Genomic DNA, 17,856 nt, shown 5'->3' on the forward strand with positions numbered 1-17,856 from the left:
TATGAAAGCGGGTTCGGAGCCTGCATGTACGACCTGACAGGCAGTATATAGCAACTCATATCTACTAATTAAGAGCGGGATTTCATTAGCGCTACAGTGGGAACAAAGGGGGACCTCTTGCATAGTCTCCGTATGCTAGAATCACTGAAGCCGATCGTTTCCGTCGCTTGCCCGTGAAAGCATGCAGGCAGGTGATATGGCTTTTCCCTTAGTCAGTTCTCAGACTTGCTTGCACATCTTTTTCTTTTTCGGCTTTCCACGTAAGTCAATGATGAGATCGCCTGCGTCCCTAGCTGGCTGCAGTAATCGCGTCTCGTAGTATATGTGGCTCTATTCTTTCAGAACTATAACAGTCATCTTTCATCTTGCAATCAAGATCGAGCCGTTTGATCACAGTTGTTAGCACCGCGCCCCTGCGCCTTTATTCGCGTGGCGAGAGTGGCTGTGAATCAGCTATTCACACAAGCACAAAAATACATAAAGAAAAAAAAAATCCGGGTAGCCGACGCGCTCACATGTACTATGCAACAGTAATGAAACATGTTCATTTCTCTGTTAAAGCGGAGAAATCCTACGATATGCGAGGGTGTAAAGTACAGCATGAACTCACCGCAGCTTAGTGTACTGGTTGACAAAGCAGTGTGTATCTATCAAGGTTTTAGAATAGCTAGCCATCCGCATGTCCGCACCATGGGCATCTTCGCTTTCATTGACAACCTGACAACTGCATATTTGGAAGTATATATGCTGGTAGCGCGACACTCTTTTTTGGGCGTAATTGTTCCTATCGAAGCCCAGCTATACAAGTTATCCACACGCACACACGCGCTGCAGTGGACTGTGAACAATCTGTGTTCAAAGCACTAGAACATTTGAGACTCGATGTGATCAACTGCGGGGAACAAGGGGTGCTCCAGCTGGAGCAAGTGTTTTCACAAAGGGAATTTGCCTTCGTCAGGGGGCCTGACGAAGACCACTCCCCATGCACATGCGGGTGCAACGCGCATTTATACGTATACAGCCGGCACTTGCGGCTATGTATAGAGTGCCAGCAAAGTGAGAGCCGCCCGCTGTACTGTTCTCTTTAACAGTCCACCACAGTGTGCTTGAGCTGCACATGCTCCATGAAGAGATCCGTTATCGCTCGGCGTTCATTCAGTTGATCTTCCTCCCGATGATTGACTTAGCACAATGCTGCTAAACTTGGGGAATTGGATATAAACCGGCGTATGCAGCAGATGAACGACGACTATATACTGAGATGTCTCGCGCATGTATTTGGGGGCCGTGCAGACGTGGCCTCAAGGAGTGGTGCGCAAATGTAAATGCTTACGTACGTCTGCGCGCATGTACGTTGGTCACGGGGGTGTCGCACTGGCCCCTGGTCTTTATTAGACTAAGGTCGAAAAAAAAAAAAAAACGACAAGGATGCTCAGGCTGGAGGCAGCGTCTCAAGGTGCAGTCTAACAAGGTAGTGCTCCCAGTTTTGAAGGCCACGTGATCGGGGCATGGTTTATTGCGTGGCATGCGGCCATGTAATACTACAGTGTGGTCCGCTGTTGCAGGGAACACGTGAGTGTAAAGCGCGTACGAATTTCGACCAGTGCCAAGTGCACAATCGCCAGGTTTTACAGCAAGTGACCTGCTATTGGCGTTGCTGGCACTTTAATACATCCAGCAGCAAGTGAGTGCAACCACACCGGTAACGCCGGTGTGTGTCACCAGACTCTGCTGCAAATATAGGGCTCGCGCTCCCATGCAGTCATTGAGAGTTGCTATATAGCCTCACATAGGCTGCTGTAGGGACGCGCGGGTTACCGCTTCAGCGGAGTTATGGCGTGCGACGGAGCGACATGGCTCGACTGTGTCGGGAGTAAAGAAACGGGAGCACTACGCCAGAGTCGGCATACGCCGGGGGCTACCCGCGCCGTGTCTCGAAGGAGTTACGACTCCGGTGAATATAGACTGGCTGGCGGAGCTACGGCGTGCGCGTACGGACGGCGATCGCGTCTTTGGCCTGCTACATTCAGCAATCAGCGGCCAGTGTCCGGCCACCAGCGGCGCCATTTGAGCCCACGTCGGGGCTGTCAGCCTCTGGGATAATGCGGTATGCCCTATATATAACCTCGACACCCGGTGACACGCGGGCCTTTCCGTTTCTTGAATAGCGCCGTTCGTGCGGGTGATCAGAGCTCGCGCCAGGTGCCGTTCTCGGGCCCCCGCAGCGGCGCTTTCGCTTCAAACCTTTTTTTTTTTTTTCAGTAGTTAGTTTCGTGGCAGCGCTCGAACGTGTGCACTGGCGGTTTCGTGTGAAATGTGGCGTCGATCAGCGCGTTGAATCCGCAAAAGAAGGCCATTGTTCTTTACATCTGGAGGCTGTTCGAAGTGTTTTCTTTTCGTTTCTCTTTTAGCCTTGTTTTTTCGGATTCTTGTATGTGGAGAGAAATGAAAACGTCTCGTCAGGCTACTAAGAGTGTGCATTTGCATTTCGCATCTGGGTAGGCGTGTACCGTCTCTTGACCTGGTCTATTCAATTGAACTGTAAAGTTAAATAAATATACGAAGATAATATTGGTATTGTTTGCGAGCGACAGTTATATATATGCTTCGTTTTTAAATAAAAATAATGAATGACGTCTTGAATGAATTGAAAGTTCACTGTCGATTAGAAGTATAAAAAAAGAAAAAAAGAAAACAAGGATCTGCAGATCCTCCTACGCAAGTATTTCAAAACTTGTGCTCGTGTATAGTGGCGATCGTTTTATTGTCATCTTCACAAAATGATCATTTTCTGCTCTGTGATATGCAGGAGACTCGCAAGGAGCAACAGAAAGATCGAAGGCGACTTTTTAAATTCACTCCATTTGTTCTTATATTCCATTTTGGCTGTCAATAGTCTTGTTCCTTTTTATTTCTGTATTGATCCGGGATATGATGATACCGTCTAGTTCATTTGACAAACGTATCATCAGGATATTTTCTCCCGTCAAACATTGTTTTCTTGTTTTTTGACACAGACAAACAGTGCTGTTTAGTGCATAGAGTGTGCATAATGCATACATTAAAAAAAAGCTAGCATAGATTTTTTTTTTTTACTTCGCGGGGGCGCCAATGCATTTGAGACACGTCCGCAAAGCCTTTTCGGCTTCATATAAAAAACCCTCGCACACCTCGGCCAGTCACTTTCATCGAACAAACGGTCACCCTAATCACCACTTCTCGTTCCGCATCATGGGCCGCCATCAGTGAGTACGGGCCAACTTACCTCCGGCAAAAGGTAAGACCTTCCGCACTTAGTTCAACACCGAGTTCGTCGCACTTTCACAGAAGTCGTACATAAATGGTTCCTTTCAAGAGACCAAAGGCATTTGGAAAGCTGTTACACGAAATGAAGCTCAACTTGGCTTCAGAACTTATAACAGCACTGAAATTATGGAGTTACACCTCCAGAAATGTTCACCATACTGTTGGTCAACCTTCCTTGCCACACGAAACACCTTCGCAGATGCGAACTTGAAGTGTGCTCGTGTTCATCGCACCGCGGGAGAACGTTTCCGCCTCTGTCTATTCTTCTGGCCATCTACTGAGGCTCCAATGCAATCGAATTTTAAACACTTCGAACTCCGTAGCGCTAGGAATACGCGTCGCAGTATTTTGGCACATGCTGATTAAGTAAAAACCATAGCAGCAACCAATTTTCAGCATAGAAAAAAAAAAGACGAGCAAATTTTGTCGCCTCTCTTGCATTACCAAACTCTTCCAAAATGCAAAACTTATCAACCAAGTCACACGGCCGCCAAGTGAGACACCGCTTCGCTTCCCGTATCTGATTAACGGTGAAGGCAGAACGCTCAAGAAATCAAGACGACACGAAACAATTCTTGCAGCTACCAGCTGGGCAAAACCAGTTGGACTTGGGACGGCGTTTTAGGACAAGACTAAGTACATGCTCAGAGTTGTGGTCGTTGTTAAAACCTGGGAATGCCGAAAGCACAAGGGAATACAAAAAGACTGTCGCGTTTACACCGGTCCCGTAAAAACATAAGTATTCCTATTTTGTTTTTTTGTAATGGGCGCGTAGGTTTTGCTGTCCGTGCTTGTTTTCTGGCATTTCAAGATTAAGTTCAAGAATGGCTCCTGCTTCAAGGGATTTGGACGAGATTGCTTATTTGGCCCTTGTGCCACACTGTTGCTCATTCGGCGCGCTGCAGTGACGCCCCAGTCCGCTATTTTCCTCTAGTAAATCGCCCACAAGGCTGGTGGCGAAACTTGCCCAAAAATAAAGAAAAAGAAAAACAAAGCAAAACAAAAGCCGACTACCACAAGGAACTGCGACTGCCTCTTCTCAAGATTATACCCTCTACACAGACGTGCATAAAAAATGTTCACTACCGTAATTTTCTCATCTTAATTTCCAAGCTGTGTTCGTCGCGCCGTGTGGTCATAATTTTTTTCGATGAGCTTATCCAGGGTGGATGTGTTACGTATAATGATGCTATTATTATTATTATGCTTCTAGTCAAGCGTTGCTGTCCAGAACACAGGTGACGAAATCATCACTGCTGTTACACGGCGTCGTCGCCTAACTAATTGCGAAGTACTCACGAACCAAACAGTGTTTTTTCATGCTTTGAGAAGTGAAAAAAAAAAGGAACGTTTCCTAAAAAGAAAATGATATCCTCTCTCTGCAAAAGCTCATTTAAAGGAGCCCCGCGTGCGATCTATAATGAGTACGCGAGCGACGCGTCGCTCCGAACACGCATTTTGAAGACTCTTCATTTTTTTTCCACCTGCGCGCTTCAGGTGCACCTTGACTACGGAATGACTCGTATTAAATCACAAACGCGTGCGCTCCGCCGTCGGGTTGGTGCGCGCGTGGGCGGCTGAGGAGCTTGTTGTTCCTTTGAAAGAGACTCGCCACCGCGATGCTACTGGCGACAGCTGCTTTCGCGACCAGAATGACCCATAAAAACGCAATAAAGGTCTAGCAAGTGCTCGTTGGCTGTGACAAACGACCGGTCTGCCGCGCACGAAAGCACCGTCTCCTACGTCGACACATTCGTAGACGCCCACAGCGGCCGATGTCAGGTGTCGACAACCGATGCTTAGGTTATCCTTTTTTTTTCTTAATTTTTTCTGCGTAATCGTGATGTTTCTTTGCGACACTCTTTGGCATGTGACTGTGAATGCATCACCGAGGTAGGAAAGCAGACATACAAAGAAATGATGCGGGAAGCGCGGTTGGCAGGATTGAGGTTCTTCTTGAGAGAGAGAGAGAGAGAGAGAGAGAGAGTATGAGGGGAGCAATGTAGGCAGGTTAGCCAAGAAAGTACCCGGTTGGCTGCCCTGCACAAGGGAACGAAGAGGAGTGAAAAACGAGATAAAGGGTCCCTTACTTTGGGCAGCGATTACGAGCTTAAACTTGCTGGCCAGGAAGCTACGAGATGCACATTGCCTCTTCTGGCACGTATGCGGGAGCTGTTTCTCTCTCGTTGTGGTGGAAGTGCTGCTAGCGTTGCTTCAGGCGGAGGTAGCCCGGGATTCTCGGCCGGATCAAAGGTTTGTGCGCAAGATTGAAAATACATCGGTTCCATAACGAACAGCGATATTACACCGCAATAAATGCGAAATGGAGTTTCTCGTTAAATCACGAAAGCTTGACGAGCGGATTGGAAATACTGTTCCCGTGATTCGTAAAACTGGCAAAAAGAAAAAAAGAACCCGGACACGTGCGTTCTTGTGTTCTTTTTCTTCTTTTTTTGCACAGTCTTACAGATTCCGGGGCATCACACCAAAGTAATGTAAATGTTACGACCCTCAATACATCTTGAGCCGCAATGTTTTCAGTTAAGTCGCCGTGCTGCTGGCCCAAGTTATAAGAACCGACCCGCGGATGCTAATGAGATCGGGAGCGTGCAAGTTGCCTAGCAACACGCCTAGCAACGAAGTAGGGACCGCAAGAAGAACTTACTGCGTATGTGTTGCTGTTTCGATAAAATGCAAGATGTTGCTCCGTACGCGCAACACGTCGACCAGATCTCAGTGGAGGAGGAGGAAGTAAACTTTATTGCCCTAGAAAGAGTAATTCAGCGGTCGGGACGGATGTCTTCATCTTCTATTGGTTGATGCCGATCTCCGGCCTGCATGGTTGGCGCCCCTATTCCAGGGCACCACTGAGCGTGGCTGCTCGTCGGGTATGATCCACCAGCTCATTCTAAGGTCGCTATCATACTCTGAATTAAAAATAATAAAATCCACCTAACTTTTCGTTCCTCTCAACGCCAATATGGAACGAGTATTTTTCGAAAGTTTCTTCTTTGTTGGGAAAAATTATGGGGTTTTACGCGCCAAAACGACGATCTGATTATGAAGCACGCCGTAGTGGGGGACTCCGGAATAACTTGGACGACCCGGGATTTTTTTAACGTGAACCTAAATCTAAATACGCGGGTATTTTTGCATTTCGATCCCATCGAAATGCAGCCGCCGTGGCCGGGATTCGATCCCGCGACCTCGTGCTTAGCATCCCAGCACCATAGCCACTAGGTAACCACGGCGGGTTCTGTTTGGTAGCAACCTGAAACAGAGTTACAAAAGAGGCATGTTTCATGCCATGAAGCTGGGGCGCAATTTCGTTCTTCGTTTTATGGTGTTCACGTTCGCCCTGTCAAAAGCATTGACGCTACTTCCAAAGATGTGTAATCTCTAAATAAAACCAACGTAAAAACAAAGCATATTCAAAACCATATACTGTCTTATTCGGTGCGGTGCGTGTTCTTCGCCGCATTGCGTCACAGCCCTTCCACTGTCGCATATGCCACTGTAGTGTGACGATTTGCCGCCCCTTGGAACCTGATATTAAACAGGATAATTTCGTGAAGAGTGGCGGCAGATCAGCTGTTTCTATTCATGAGCGCTAAAAAAAAAAAGAACCGTCATCGCGAAAAAGTAGCGAACAGCGGCCTCTTGCTAGGACGACCCTCTTACCGAGAATAAAATCCGCCCTCGGGTGAAATACTTCGGTTAGATGTTGCCGTACGGTGAATTTTCAAGCGCTAGAGCTAAGACAAGTCTGGCGTAGGTATAATTTTCCTATTCTGCAGAAAAAGAAAGTGGACAAATCAGCTATAGCGCTAGCAAATATCTAGCTCCACAAAACGTTCATCGTTCCAGCTGTTCTAGGCATGAGTGAAGTCTAAGAATATGTTGATTGTTTGAGGCTTGGCATCCCAAAGCATGAGAGACGTTGTACAGGTCTACGAATTAAGTTTGACCACCTCAATGGGGTTGCTTAGCGCATCTCTCTAAGGCTCCGTGCAATGTGCTTTTGCATGACCAGTTCCCACCAGTATGCACCCGGCCAAAGCCGCTGTAAGGCTCAGCCCACGACGTTCTCAATAGCAGAGAAAAAGTTTGAAACGAGATCTGTGCGCTTTATTTGTTCGCTCTGTCAGCGGATTAAAACGAAGGAAGCTCGGATACCATTCTACAAACGTCATTTGTGCAGTCCCGTGAGCCTCATGTGGTTTTTCGCTTGAGCGTCGCCTTCGGGCGTCACGTGTAAAGTGCTAACTACACCGAACGTTATTCCGTACCTATTTCTGACGTGGCATCGCCGCATGTATTTATCGCCACGCTATACGTCCAAGATTGAAGTGGGCAACGCATGTGCGTCAAAAAAAAAAAAAAAAAAAAGCCTGATCTGCCTGACGACGCGTCGGGACGATCGCTTGCTTCGACAGTTAGGAACTTTTGGGAACCTTTGTTCGCGTGGCTGTAGCCATACGACAGATCAGATGACTTTATTTTTTTAGCCGTATCTGTTTTGCGCTTATATAATGACTGTGATGAACAGCGCTCTGCCCCGTTGAAAATCCGCTCACACGGAAGGATCAGAACACTGACTGCATCGTGCGGGTTGAAGTAGACGGGGCGAAAGCAACAAAATGCGCCCAATATGTCACGTTACATGGAGTTTCCTACAAAAACTATGAGCAGGAAATTATGGTACTGCGATTTTTAAGCAACCATGGGGAACAATACGTAGCCCACGGATTTGTCAAATATTCATGCTTGTGGCGTCAGACATCCTTGTGACATTACTTCTTACACTTCATATTTAACAATTTCCCAGCAACACTCTTAAGAAAGTTTCGCACCCTTTGAGACTTATCTTATCCCACATCAACAGTCGTCATCTATCTTGCGCGCCTTTCCTTTCTTTATGGCTGCGCGCTTCCAGCTTTCAGGTAACGAACGGCCTGCATGTATCAACGTCACATTGCATTACTGACAAGAAAGTAGCGAGCACAGAGTTTTCGAGAAAGGAAACGCAAGCAGGGCTGATTACGATTATTGTTGTGGGGCAAGGTAAGTCCCAAAGGGTGAAAACTCTTTTTTTTTTTAAAGAATGAATGATATTTTTATAAATACGCACAAAAGAAACAAGCTTCTGCTCACATGTATAGCTGTTATTGCGAATTGTTTCATTCATAACGGAGTACTATTTGTTGAAAATGATCAGTTCGCAAAGTCCCAATCCCGTTTGAAGCAATAAGGACGAAATTTTGGAAAAATCATGCACTTCATTTATCATTTCCATCCTGGCTGAGCCACCGCAGTTTCAGCTTTCTTAGACACTATACACCGTTTCATACACAGCGTGCAACGCTGCCGAAGCTAGCCAGACTTCTTGCAGTAGCGGCGCTCGCAATAAGAAACAGTTAGTTTCTTTTTTCAAACGATTATGTGAACCAACTCTTTATTTAGGGTCAGTAATAAAGGAAACAAATGTCCAATCCCTTAAAAATAAACAAGCTATGTTATACGGCTGCTAATGTACGTTGTTATAGATCACTTTGCTTTTCGTTGTTTTCGTTTTCGGGTTTTTCATTAGCGGCTCGCGGGACCACGTGTGATCCCAAAAGCTGACCACGAAGCCCGCGGAGTGATGCATTTTGATAGCCAAACTTCCTGTGTAGCTTTCACAGCGTTACACGATAAGTGTGAAGCTGAGTATAGTGGTATTTCGCGCAATTTTTCGTGGACAACTCTGTGCCAAGTTCCGCTTTGTTGCCGTGCCTTCAAGGCAAGCTATTGGGGATGTCATCAAGTTTGCAAGAAGAACTCGTGCTAGTTCACTGCAGCGCGACGCCTTCGCGTCACCGTCCTCTCGCTGCTCGTCGTCGTCGTCGTCGCCTCGGCGAGTAACAGCGGCGTCGGTTAATCCTCGTGCAGCTGCCGGGCTCACCGGCAAGCGTCAGAGTAATCATGAGACCGAAGATGGTCGATCGGCAGCTGGGGTCTGTGTGGTAGGGGGTGGGGGGAGGGGGAGGGGAGGCTGCTGCCGGCTACGGGCAGGCTCACGTGCTCGCGGCGGCCGTATTTTTCTCGCGCCTGAGCTGCGCTCGCAACCCATCAGCCCTCAGCTGCAATCCGTGCGAGTGAGGAGGGAGGCAGCGCACGAGAGCCCGAGCCTTATAAAGGAGAATCGACGGCCGGACTCCGGACTCCACGGTGGACGACGCCTCTTCAAAAAAGGCAGGTGAGTCGTGCTTTTGCTTCCTTGATCACGGTGAAAAGAGGAATGAGAGAAAGATTGACCGTCCGAGGGCGGTGTTAAATATCGCGCCGTTTTTCTCAGATAAGGAAAGATCAGACTGCTTAGGCCCTAAGGCCTGCGTCACCTTTGACGTTGATGAGATGAAGGTCCGCTGCTGACTGCCACATTGGAAGTAGAGCCAGTAACTTAGCCGAGGGAGCGCGTAGTCAACACGCTATTCGATTTCCTAACAGCGATAAGAAAGACTTGCCCGAGTAAACAGGTTATAATGACTCGCGGGAAAGTGGCGCAACTGAGAGGGAGTAAGAAAAGAAAGGTAACAGATTCGCACTTGCAGGTGAGGGTAGGGTTAGCGGACCAACAAGATTAGCAGTGCAGCGCCCCGCCAATTCGTTACGTCACCGAAGTATACTTGGATGGAGCGCAATTCAACGCAGAGTCATTTCGTGCTGACACACGAAAAAAAAAAAAGGGAATGGCTGCCGTAACGCCGCCATGTTTGTGACAATCGTCCTTGTAGCCGCCACGAGAGTATGTTCTAGGATGCATAACGCGCGGTATGACGCAAAAGACGAGAAGGGATTAGAGTCGATGACCGAGGTGTGTCGTAGCACGTGATCTACACGTGTTTGAATCAGAGTACACGAGTCTCGTATCACTCGTCTGTACTTGCGGTATTAGACACGCAGAAACAAAAAGGAACCGAGGAGGTCAAAGCATCCTGCGAGAACTGAGACGCGATAGCTCGCAGCAGCCATAGGAAACAGAGAGAGAGATAACAGAATTTACAGCGGTGGCTATTTAGCATCCTCGACGCGTGAGATGCGGATGGCAAGAGCTCTCGCGTACCAACGGACCGCATTCACAGTTAAGCGACGGCGATTACCGCGACGAAGCGCGCACCTTTTCCCCCGGGGTAAGACGAACCGCCAGAAGACGTGTCGTGTGTCATGCATCGCGGTGCTTAACAGCCTGTCAACCCGCGTGGCTCCCGCTTGCAGCGAATCGAGAAAGCGCAACAGCAGAGAGGACGTCTTTCGTTTGTTCGCTTACCGGCGTAAATCTTCGCCGAATCGGATATGTCGCGTTAGGCAAGCGCTGCCGTCGCGACAGGCGACGCCGTGTCGTGCCACCGGGAGGTTAGACGCGGAGGTGGATGGCAGTATGGGGAAGGGCTTGCCCACTGACGGGAGGGGGGGGGGGGGGGGGGGCTTAGAGGGAGGGGATGCGGTTCGAAAGCCTTCGTGGAAGCCGTAAAGTGTCGCCTTTCTTTGATGGCGCTTGAGCCGGAGAAAGCTTGAGCGCTCACGAACGCAAACCCCGGGATCGAGAGTGAGACAGGGAAAGGGACGCGGGGCTGCGGGATTGGTCGCCGCGCGCCGACGTCTCCAGACGGAGTTCATTAGAGCGACCATTGAACGGGGGCAACTGCCGGAAAGCTGTCATGCCTGCTTGGTCATATATTTGCGGGCCGTTGGCCGATAAATAAAGCGCGCTTGATAAAAGGACCCTTTTCGGACAATCCGCTCCCTACTACACGTAAGCCGCCGGAGCTTCCGGTCCGGAGCCATCGGCTTTGCGAGCAGCAGCAGCAGCAGAAGCAGCCGCGTCCTGGTCTCAGGGGCCCCAAGCCGCCGGCTTCGGGTTGAGGCTTCCCTAGACAGCCACGGACCGAGCACAGAGCTTCTCGTGAGTAGGGGTTGAGGCTTCCGGAAGCAGGCGCAGCTGTTTGATCGCGCGCCGGATAATCGGGCGTGGAACATCTCTAATGGTAGAGTGCCATGGTGTTATGCTCGTCATGCAACGGCTGCGTTCTTTCAGCTGGGTCCCTCGAGCACGTCATAAACCCTGCGATGGCGCTGTGGTAGAAATGTTGACTCGGTGACTTCTGTCTTTCCAGAGCTCCAAGATAGCTTTTATCTCACCGGAATTTTCTCGAGCATGCTCAGAGGAGCGTCCGCCGCGTCTAGGTATAACTTGGTCGTGAGCGCGGTCATTGAGGCTACGTTTGCAGACGAGGTTCTAATCTAGCGTTGATATAGAGTCGCTTGGTAGAGGTAGCAGAAGGCGAAAAAAAGAAAGGGTTTCTATTGGTGAGGCATGGTTTTCCATGAAGTTGCTGGCAAGTGGCGTACTGTAAGCTCGCGCCATCCTCTGCAGAATATGAATTTAGTATTGAGTTAAACACATACGAGTGAACGAAGACAGTTGGCTGAGTGTGAGACCATTTTCCATTATACTGGATATGATGCACTAGTTTGCCCAAAACGATGCAAAAAAAGAGTCGGAAACTAATTTTACAGATGCGAAACCTCTGGTGCAGTCATCTCAAAGATTGTTTAGTAGTGAACACCTAGGGACTCATGTTCTAATGGCCAATGAATTCTTCTGGCTTCCACACCTGTATTTAGGATAATATCACAGCGAAAACCCGCTGCCGCTTTGCTTGAGAGCAAGAACTGGTCGAGATGCACGTCACCTATACTTATTGGATAACAAGTGATGTGCCATGACGACATGCTGATGTGTTCTCGTGTAAGCTGAGATCCAAAAGCGTTTACGGGACCCTGTGAAGAAAAACGGAAGGATTTGACGTTCGTGTCATTCAGTGCCATATTGTGCATTGTTTCTGCCCTGCAAGGCGCCAAAATGGTTAAAGCGCGATGTCACCCTAAAAAAGTTTTTTAAATTGAATTAATTGTCTTGCATCCACGAAGAAAGAAAGAAATGAGTTTATATAAATCACGTATTCTAACCTAATCCGCCTGGGCGTAATCTGAGCAACGATTAGCAGGAACATTCCACGCATTCTTTTAAAGTTCACTCAAGAAGAGCGGCACATGAGAAGGTTTATCGCGATCGCCACAATCGGCTGTACATGATGCCTTCCTTTCCGCGAGAAGTAATGTAAATGTACCCAGACCACAATGGGCAGCCTTCTACGCCGTAACCTGTCAGCTAAGACTTGTGATAGTAAAGTTGCGATTCGAGAGACCAAACATGTATTAGCGGTAAAACGTCTTGTGTGTGCGCCTGAGAACGGAACGGAAACGTTTATCCTTGTCGCATGTCTCAAACGCCGGAGAACATGCATGAAAACTCAGAATATTCGCGAGTGCGGCCGAGTTGTTTGTTCCCTCTGCAGGTTCCGCGTTTCTCGGAGAGTCTGTGCGTGCGCTGTGTGCAGTGTGCAACCCATGACGCGCGTGACCCCCGCTTTCTCTTGCAGTGTACGGTGAGGGGTGGCTCCTATGCCCGACCAGCACCGGCGTTCGCAAGACGAAGATGCTGGCCCGCCTGCTGCCGCCCGTGCTGCTGGTGCTGTGGGCAGCCAGCGAAAGCGGCCGCTGTGATGTGCCTTGTCCAGCGTACTGCGTCAATTCGTTCGCTGTGTTCAGGCCCGAGGACAGGCGCATCAGGTGGATCAAAGGCCCGGACGCCTCGAGCTTTGTGAGGATCTTCAAGACAGTGTTGAATCCCGGGTCGTCGACGACCACCGTGACGATACGCATCAAGGGCGTTGACGTTCCTGTGCCTTCAAACTCAAAGTCTTTGATTGTGGAAATACTGAAGAGGCACCCGGACCTCGCCGAGATTCTAATCGATATCCTGCGGGATAGGCCCTTACACCCGTCGGGGCGCACGCCCAATGGAGGTGTGATGCAACCGGATTTGTTGACGCCGCCCTTCGATCACGGCAACCCTTCTGCAAGTGTGCGGGCCCCTCATCCGATGCCTGGGTTTCCTGGCAATCCGTCCGGGTCAATTATATCCCCTGGAGTCATACCTTCATTCACTGGGAAACCCGGAGTGCCTACTGAAATGACAATGTTCAAGCCTGAGTTACCTATTCCAGGAAGTCCGGGAATGCCGGGAGAGCCGGGAATTCCGGGAATGCCGGGTGTGCCGGGTATGCCGGGTATGCCGGGTATGCCGGGTATGCCGGGTGTGCCGGGTATGCCGCGTATGCCGGGTATGCCAGGTATGCCGAGTGTTCCAGGTGTATCGGGTGTGCCGAGCATGCCGGAGGTGCCAGGAGCACCAGGGATGCCAGGAGCGCCAGGGATGCCAATTATGCCTGCCCTTCCACAGCCCGGTGGGCGCTATGTACCTCCCGACGTTATGAAGCCCGTTGAAATTACGACCGGTTCTCAAACCGTTCCACCGGACATTTTATCTTATCTTGAGCTCCTGGTCAAAAATCCTGATTACTTTGTTCCCATTTACAACATTCTGGTCAATAAGGGCGTCCGATTTCCCGACGTTACGAGGCCTTTCACTTACGTTATAATTAATGGCCGCCACGTCAACCTGCCTAGGGCTGTTACGGTACTTTTTACAATACGGATCAATGGTCAGCCGTTCGTGCTGCCTAGAGACGCCCCGAGGCTGGCGTCCTTCATTAGCCAGAATCCGGGTCAGATGACCATCATCACGACGATACTACGGCAGCTCGGCGCAGTTGTGACGACAAACCCTTCCGGCCAAATTACGGGCTTCACTTTGTTTGGCAGGAGATATCCTCTTACAAACCCGGTCACTACGCAAGTTGTCGTAAACGGCCGCCGGTTCACTTTGCCTCGAGACTTTACGTCCTTGATCAGCTTCGTGCAGAGCAATCCTCAAGCATTCCACAAAGTACTGCCTACTCTCATTACGCTTGGCGCTCGCCCTCAGAAGTCTCCAACCGGGGAAATTAAAACGATCACAATTAACGGCCGGAACTATCCTGTGCGCTCCGTGGCACCCCTGCGCGTCACTATTAATGGACGAATGTACACCATTCCCGCGGACCTTGACGTCATACTGAAGCAGCCTGGTAGCATTAGCGTTGGCGAACTCATCGGCGCTCTTCAAAAGTTACGCATCCCCGTGACTGTAGACCCGGACACTGGAAATGTTGTCGGGATCGTCATGGACGGTGTGCCTATCCCATTCCCCGTGATTGTTCGCTTACGCGTCAACCTTGGCGGCCGAGTCTACAGGATACCACGCGATCTTCCCGCTGTCGTCACCTACCTAGAGCAGCATGGCATGCCTGCCAAAGTCCTGTCGTTCTTGTACAACCAGTTTGGCATCATGCCAGTGCGAGACAGCAGCAACGCCGTGACAGCGATATCGTTCAACAAACGCCTGTACCCCGTGAAGCGTCAGTCAGATACCGTAATCAATATCGGAGGAGGACGCTTCACGCTGCCCAGGGAAGCACCAAGGTTAGTGCGCATGCTAAAAGATCACAGAATCTCCATTGAACAGTTTCTGATCGTCATACAGCAGGCTGGCTACAAGCTCATACCGGGCCCCGATGGCGTTCTTCACAGCGTCCAAAGGGGATTTGACGTGCTAGAATTGCCAGTGAATATCCGCCTCATTGTGAACATCAACGGGGTCCGCTACAGGGTGCCCGCAGACCTGCCTCGAATCACTCAGGTCTTACAGACTATAAGGAATCCCAGCGGAATCCAGGAAATTCTTGTTAGCCTCCAGAAGATGGGAGTGATAGTTCAGCGGAGCGCAAGTCAGGTCACGCTCATTTTCAATGGCCGGCGCTACTCATTCCCGTATATTATTGGCGGCCGCGGTGCCGGCGGCGAACCGTCCGCGCCTCCCTCGGGAACGATGACCATTCGCGTGAATTTAAACGGCCGCTGGTTCTCGCTTCCTGACCAGATCCAGGATATGATGACCTTCGCGCGCTCCAGCGGACCGATGGCTATTCAGATTCTCATTAGGACGCTGCGTTCGCAAGGCATCACTGTCAACATGACACCCGACGGCGGTGACATCATATCAATAGTGATCCGAGGTCAACTCTATCCAGTGCAGGGAACCGGCCGGGCGCCTTCCGTCGCCGGTGGCATCAGCGACGGCAAGAATGTGCAGGTCATCATCCGGGGCCGTGCTTTTATGATTCCTCGGGACATCAAAATCCTTCGCCGTTCGTTGCCAGGTTTCCAGTACGGTGAACTCATATTAGCGCTGCATCGCGTCGGGGCCTTGCTCGAAGTAGACGAGCGAGGTAACTTCTACGGCATGCGCGTCCAAGGTCGGCTGATCAAGTTCGCCGTCATCTTCCGGGTGAACGTGATGCTGGAGAAGAGCGGTCACAAGTATCGCGTACCGCTAGACCTCGCGGAGCTGGCTCAAGGACTCTCCAGTGGCCGGAACTGGAACTGGAAGATCGTCCGAAGAGTGCTGTACAACTCGGGCGTCGAGGTGCAGGGAGGCTCCGTTGGGGCTCCTCGTGCCATCGGATTCCAGGGCAAGTTCTTCGAACTGCGCCGCATGGTCAAAGGCTAGACTGATTTGCCCACCTTTCGAGTCAGAGATCTATACGTATAGGTGCAACGTTACCACTTCTCTCGACCTTCGTGGCGAAGCTGCGTACTTCGCAATTGTTAATAAATAAAACGCACACTCTGCTTAGATTTTTCCACGCAGTGTTTGGCGAGCTGCAACGTGGCGCTGTTGGGACACGTGTCAAACAAAAAACTCCCGCGAGGCGAAATTATCGCTCTCATGACCGCGAGTTAACGTCACGATTGCTTCTGCGGACATGGAGTGTTCCCCCTTTGAACCGAGGTGGAAGCTACGGCGTTGAGCGTGAGAAAAACAATAAATGACAACAAACCACTTATTTCTCTACGGGCGAGAGCTGGTTGTGATGTTTCTCGCCTAAAGACTGCCTATTCGCGCTTTTCTCTTCGCTTATGAAATGGTCATATCACAAGATCACAACACCCTTTATTTTCTCTTCATTAATAAATACAAATACATAGCAGACACTGCGGACACTTGCTCGTTTAGCTATGTAATGCGTGGGCTTACAGAGCACCGAGAAAGAGAGAGAGTGAGAAAGAGAGAGAGATCCGTGAAAGAGTGCTTTGCGATTGGCCAACGTGAGGAGATTGGTGATTCTCGACAACAAGGCGGGTCAACACTACGATAGCGAAGACGCTGTCTAAACGGGGACACCATGTACATAATTTTTTTGCGAGCTCTGTCTGTTTCTTCATGGATACTGAGCTAACTGAACGACGCGAACTTTCTTAGCGATGCTATACCGCACATGCTTTACCCTGCGGGTATCAAGTGTGAAGTCGATAGATCACCTCCCTTGACGGATGGCTCAAGGCGCTCTTTCCAAAGACGGTCTCAGATGACATTATTTTCCACGCTTTCCTGCTGGCGCATTGGGCTAATTGATCACGTGTGCACGCATCTATAACGATATCTAGCGGCGTTGTTTTGCAATGCAGTCAGCCTTGCGCTTCATGTCGTTCTTGTTTCGCAAACGCTGCGATAAATCATGTGCTGCTCGGTCACGCAGTATGAATAGTTCTGGAGATCGCTCGTGCAGGCGTTTTGCTTCTAACAAGAAGCATCGTGTTTAAATGGCCCAAGGTAAGGCGACATTTTCAGCTTTTTCGCTGCTGTGAGCTCGTTCCCAAATGCCGACTATGCTAAGTGCCTCATACGAGTACATTAAGGGTATTGTTTGTCCGTGTGGGATTCAGTGAGGCATATGTGCGCACCTGCGTGCGTGCGTGTACGATGGGCTTCACAAGTACAAAAAACACCGACACAGTGTATCCATATGATTACGCTTTCAACGCATGAGCAGATAGTCGCGAAATGGTTGTATGACTAAGTCTCGCCCATTTAAGCGGCGTGCACGAATGAAAATTAAAGTTTTCTGCCGTGCTGCGAAGGTCCGATCCGTACATCCGCTGAACGCAGGTCGCCACATAGGAAGTCAGCCATAGTAAGCGCCGACTTGCAGAGTGTCCTAGGTGGTATAAAGAATTAAATGACAGCTCATACTATGTCGAATCACTTGTCGGGCCATGCCATAGCCTACGGGCAGCGGAATCACGTCGAGAAGAAAAAGAAAATACTTCGTAGATGCCACTGCAAGTTGCCGGTATATTACGAGATCATTTCCTTTAGCTCAGTGCATGCAATACCAGTTATCTTCGAGGCCATTAGAGTTAACTAAAACCTCAAGTGTCAGCACTTACTGTCCGCGTTTGGGTAGCGAGAGGCCGAATTGTGAGATGCATCGCTGGCGCGCACCTTTCGAGCTACGTTTTGCATTAAGCCGGCCTTGAATTGCGGTGTGCGCATCACAGGAATACATATGATCAGAAAATTCTGAAGGCCGCTATTACTTTCGGTTGCCCTTTAGCCCTTGCTTTTCTGTGTCTTGTAAATGAGCCTCTGTTTCTTATATCCCGTCTGAGTACTCTGAAGCGTGGCGGTTCCAATAATTCTCCGCACGACTATTACTTATG

At 49.7% G+C, this 17,856-nt stretch overlaps 2 protein-coding genes across 4 annotated transcripts in view; both read left to right on the forward strand.

The window, feature by feature from the left end:
* Positions 1-3,170: 3,170 nt before the first annotated feature.
* Positions 3,171-17,856, forward strand: part of LOC126537489 (uncharacterized) — a 59,678-nt gene continuing 44,992 nt past the window's right edge. The window contains exon 1 of one of the 2 annotated variants that reach the window (XM_055074293.1): positions 3,171-3,277. The gene's annotated coding sequence lies outside the window, so the exon portion shown is untranslated. The remainder of the gene's footprint in view (positions 3,278-17,856) is intronic. The other variant, XM_050184512.2, reaches the window with a different exon arrangement.
* LOC126537488 (uncharacterized) lies at positions 9,436-16,207 on the forward strand. Of its 2 annotated transcripts, none has more exons than XM_050184509.2 (2): positions 9,436-9,544; positions 12,792-16,207. In XM_050184509.2, exon 2 carries the CDS (start codon positions 12,848-12,850, stop codon positions 15,860-15,862), a length of 3,015 nt encoding a protein of 1,004 aa, XP_050040466.1. In that variant the 5' UTR covers positions 9,436-9,544; positions 12,792-12,847; the 3' UTR covers positions 15,863-16,207. The 2 variants fall into 2 exon arrangements, with proteins under 2 accessions (XP_050040466.1, XP_050040465.1); XM_050184508.3 differs by lacking the exon at positions 9,436-9,544 and adding an exon at positions 11,088-11,251.

This window comes from Dermacentor andersoni, chromosome 4 (assembly GCF_023375885.2).
Source record: "Dermacentor andersoni chromosome 4, qqDerAnde1_hic_scaffold, whole genome shotgun sequence".
NCBI classification, from domain to species: domain Eukaryota; kingdom Metazoa; phylum Arthropoda; class Arachnida; order Ixodida; family Ixodidae; genus Dermacentor; species Dermacentor andersoni.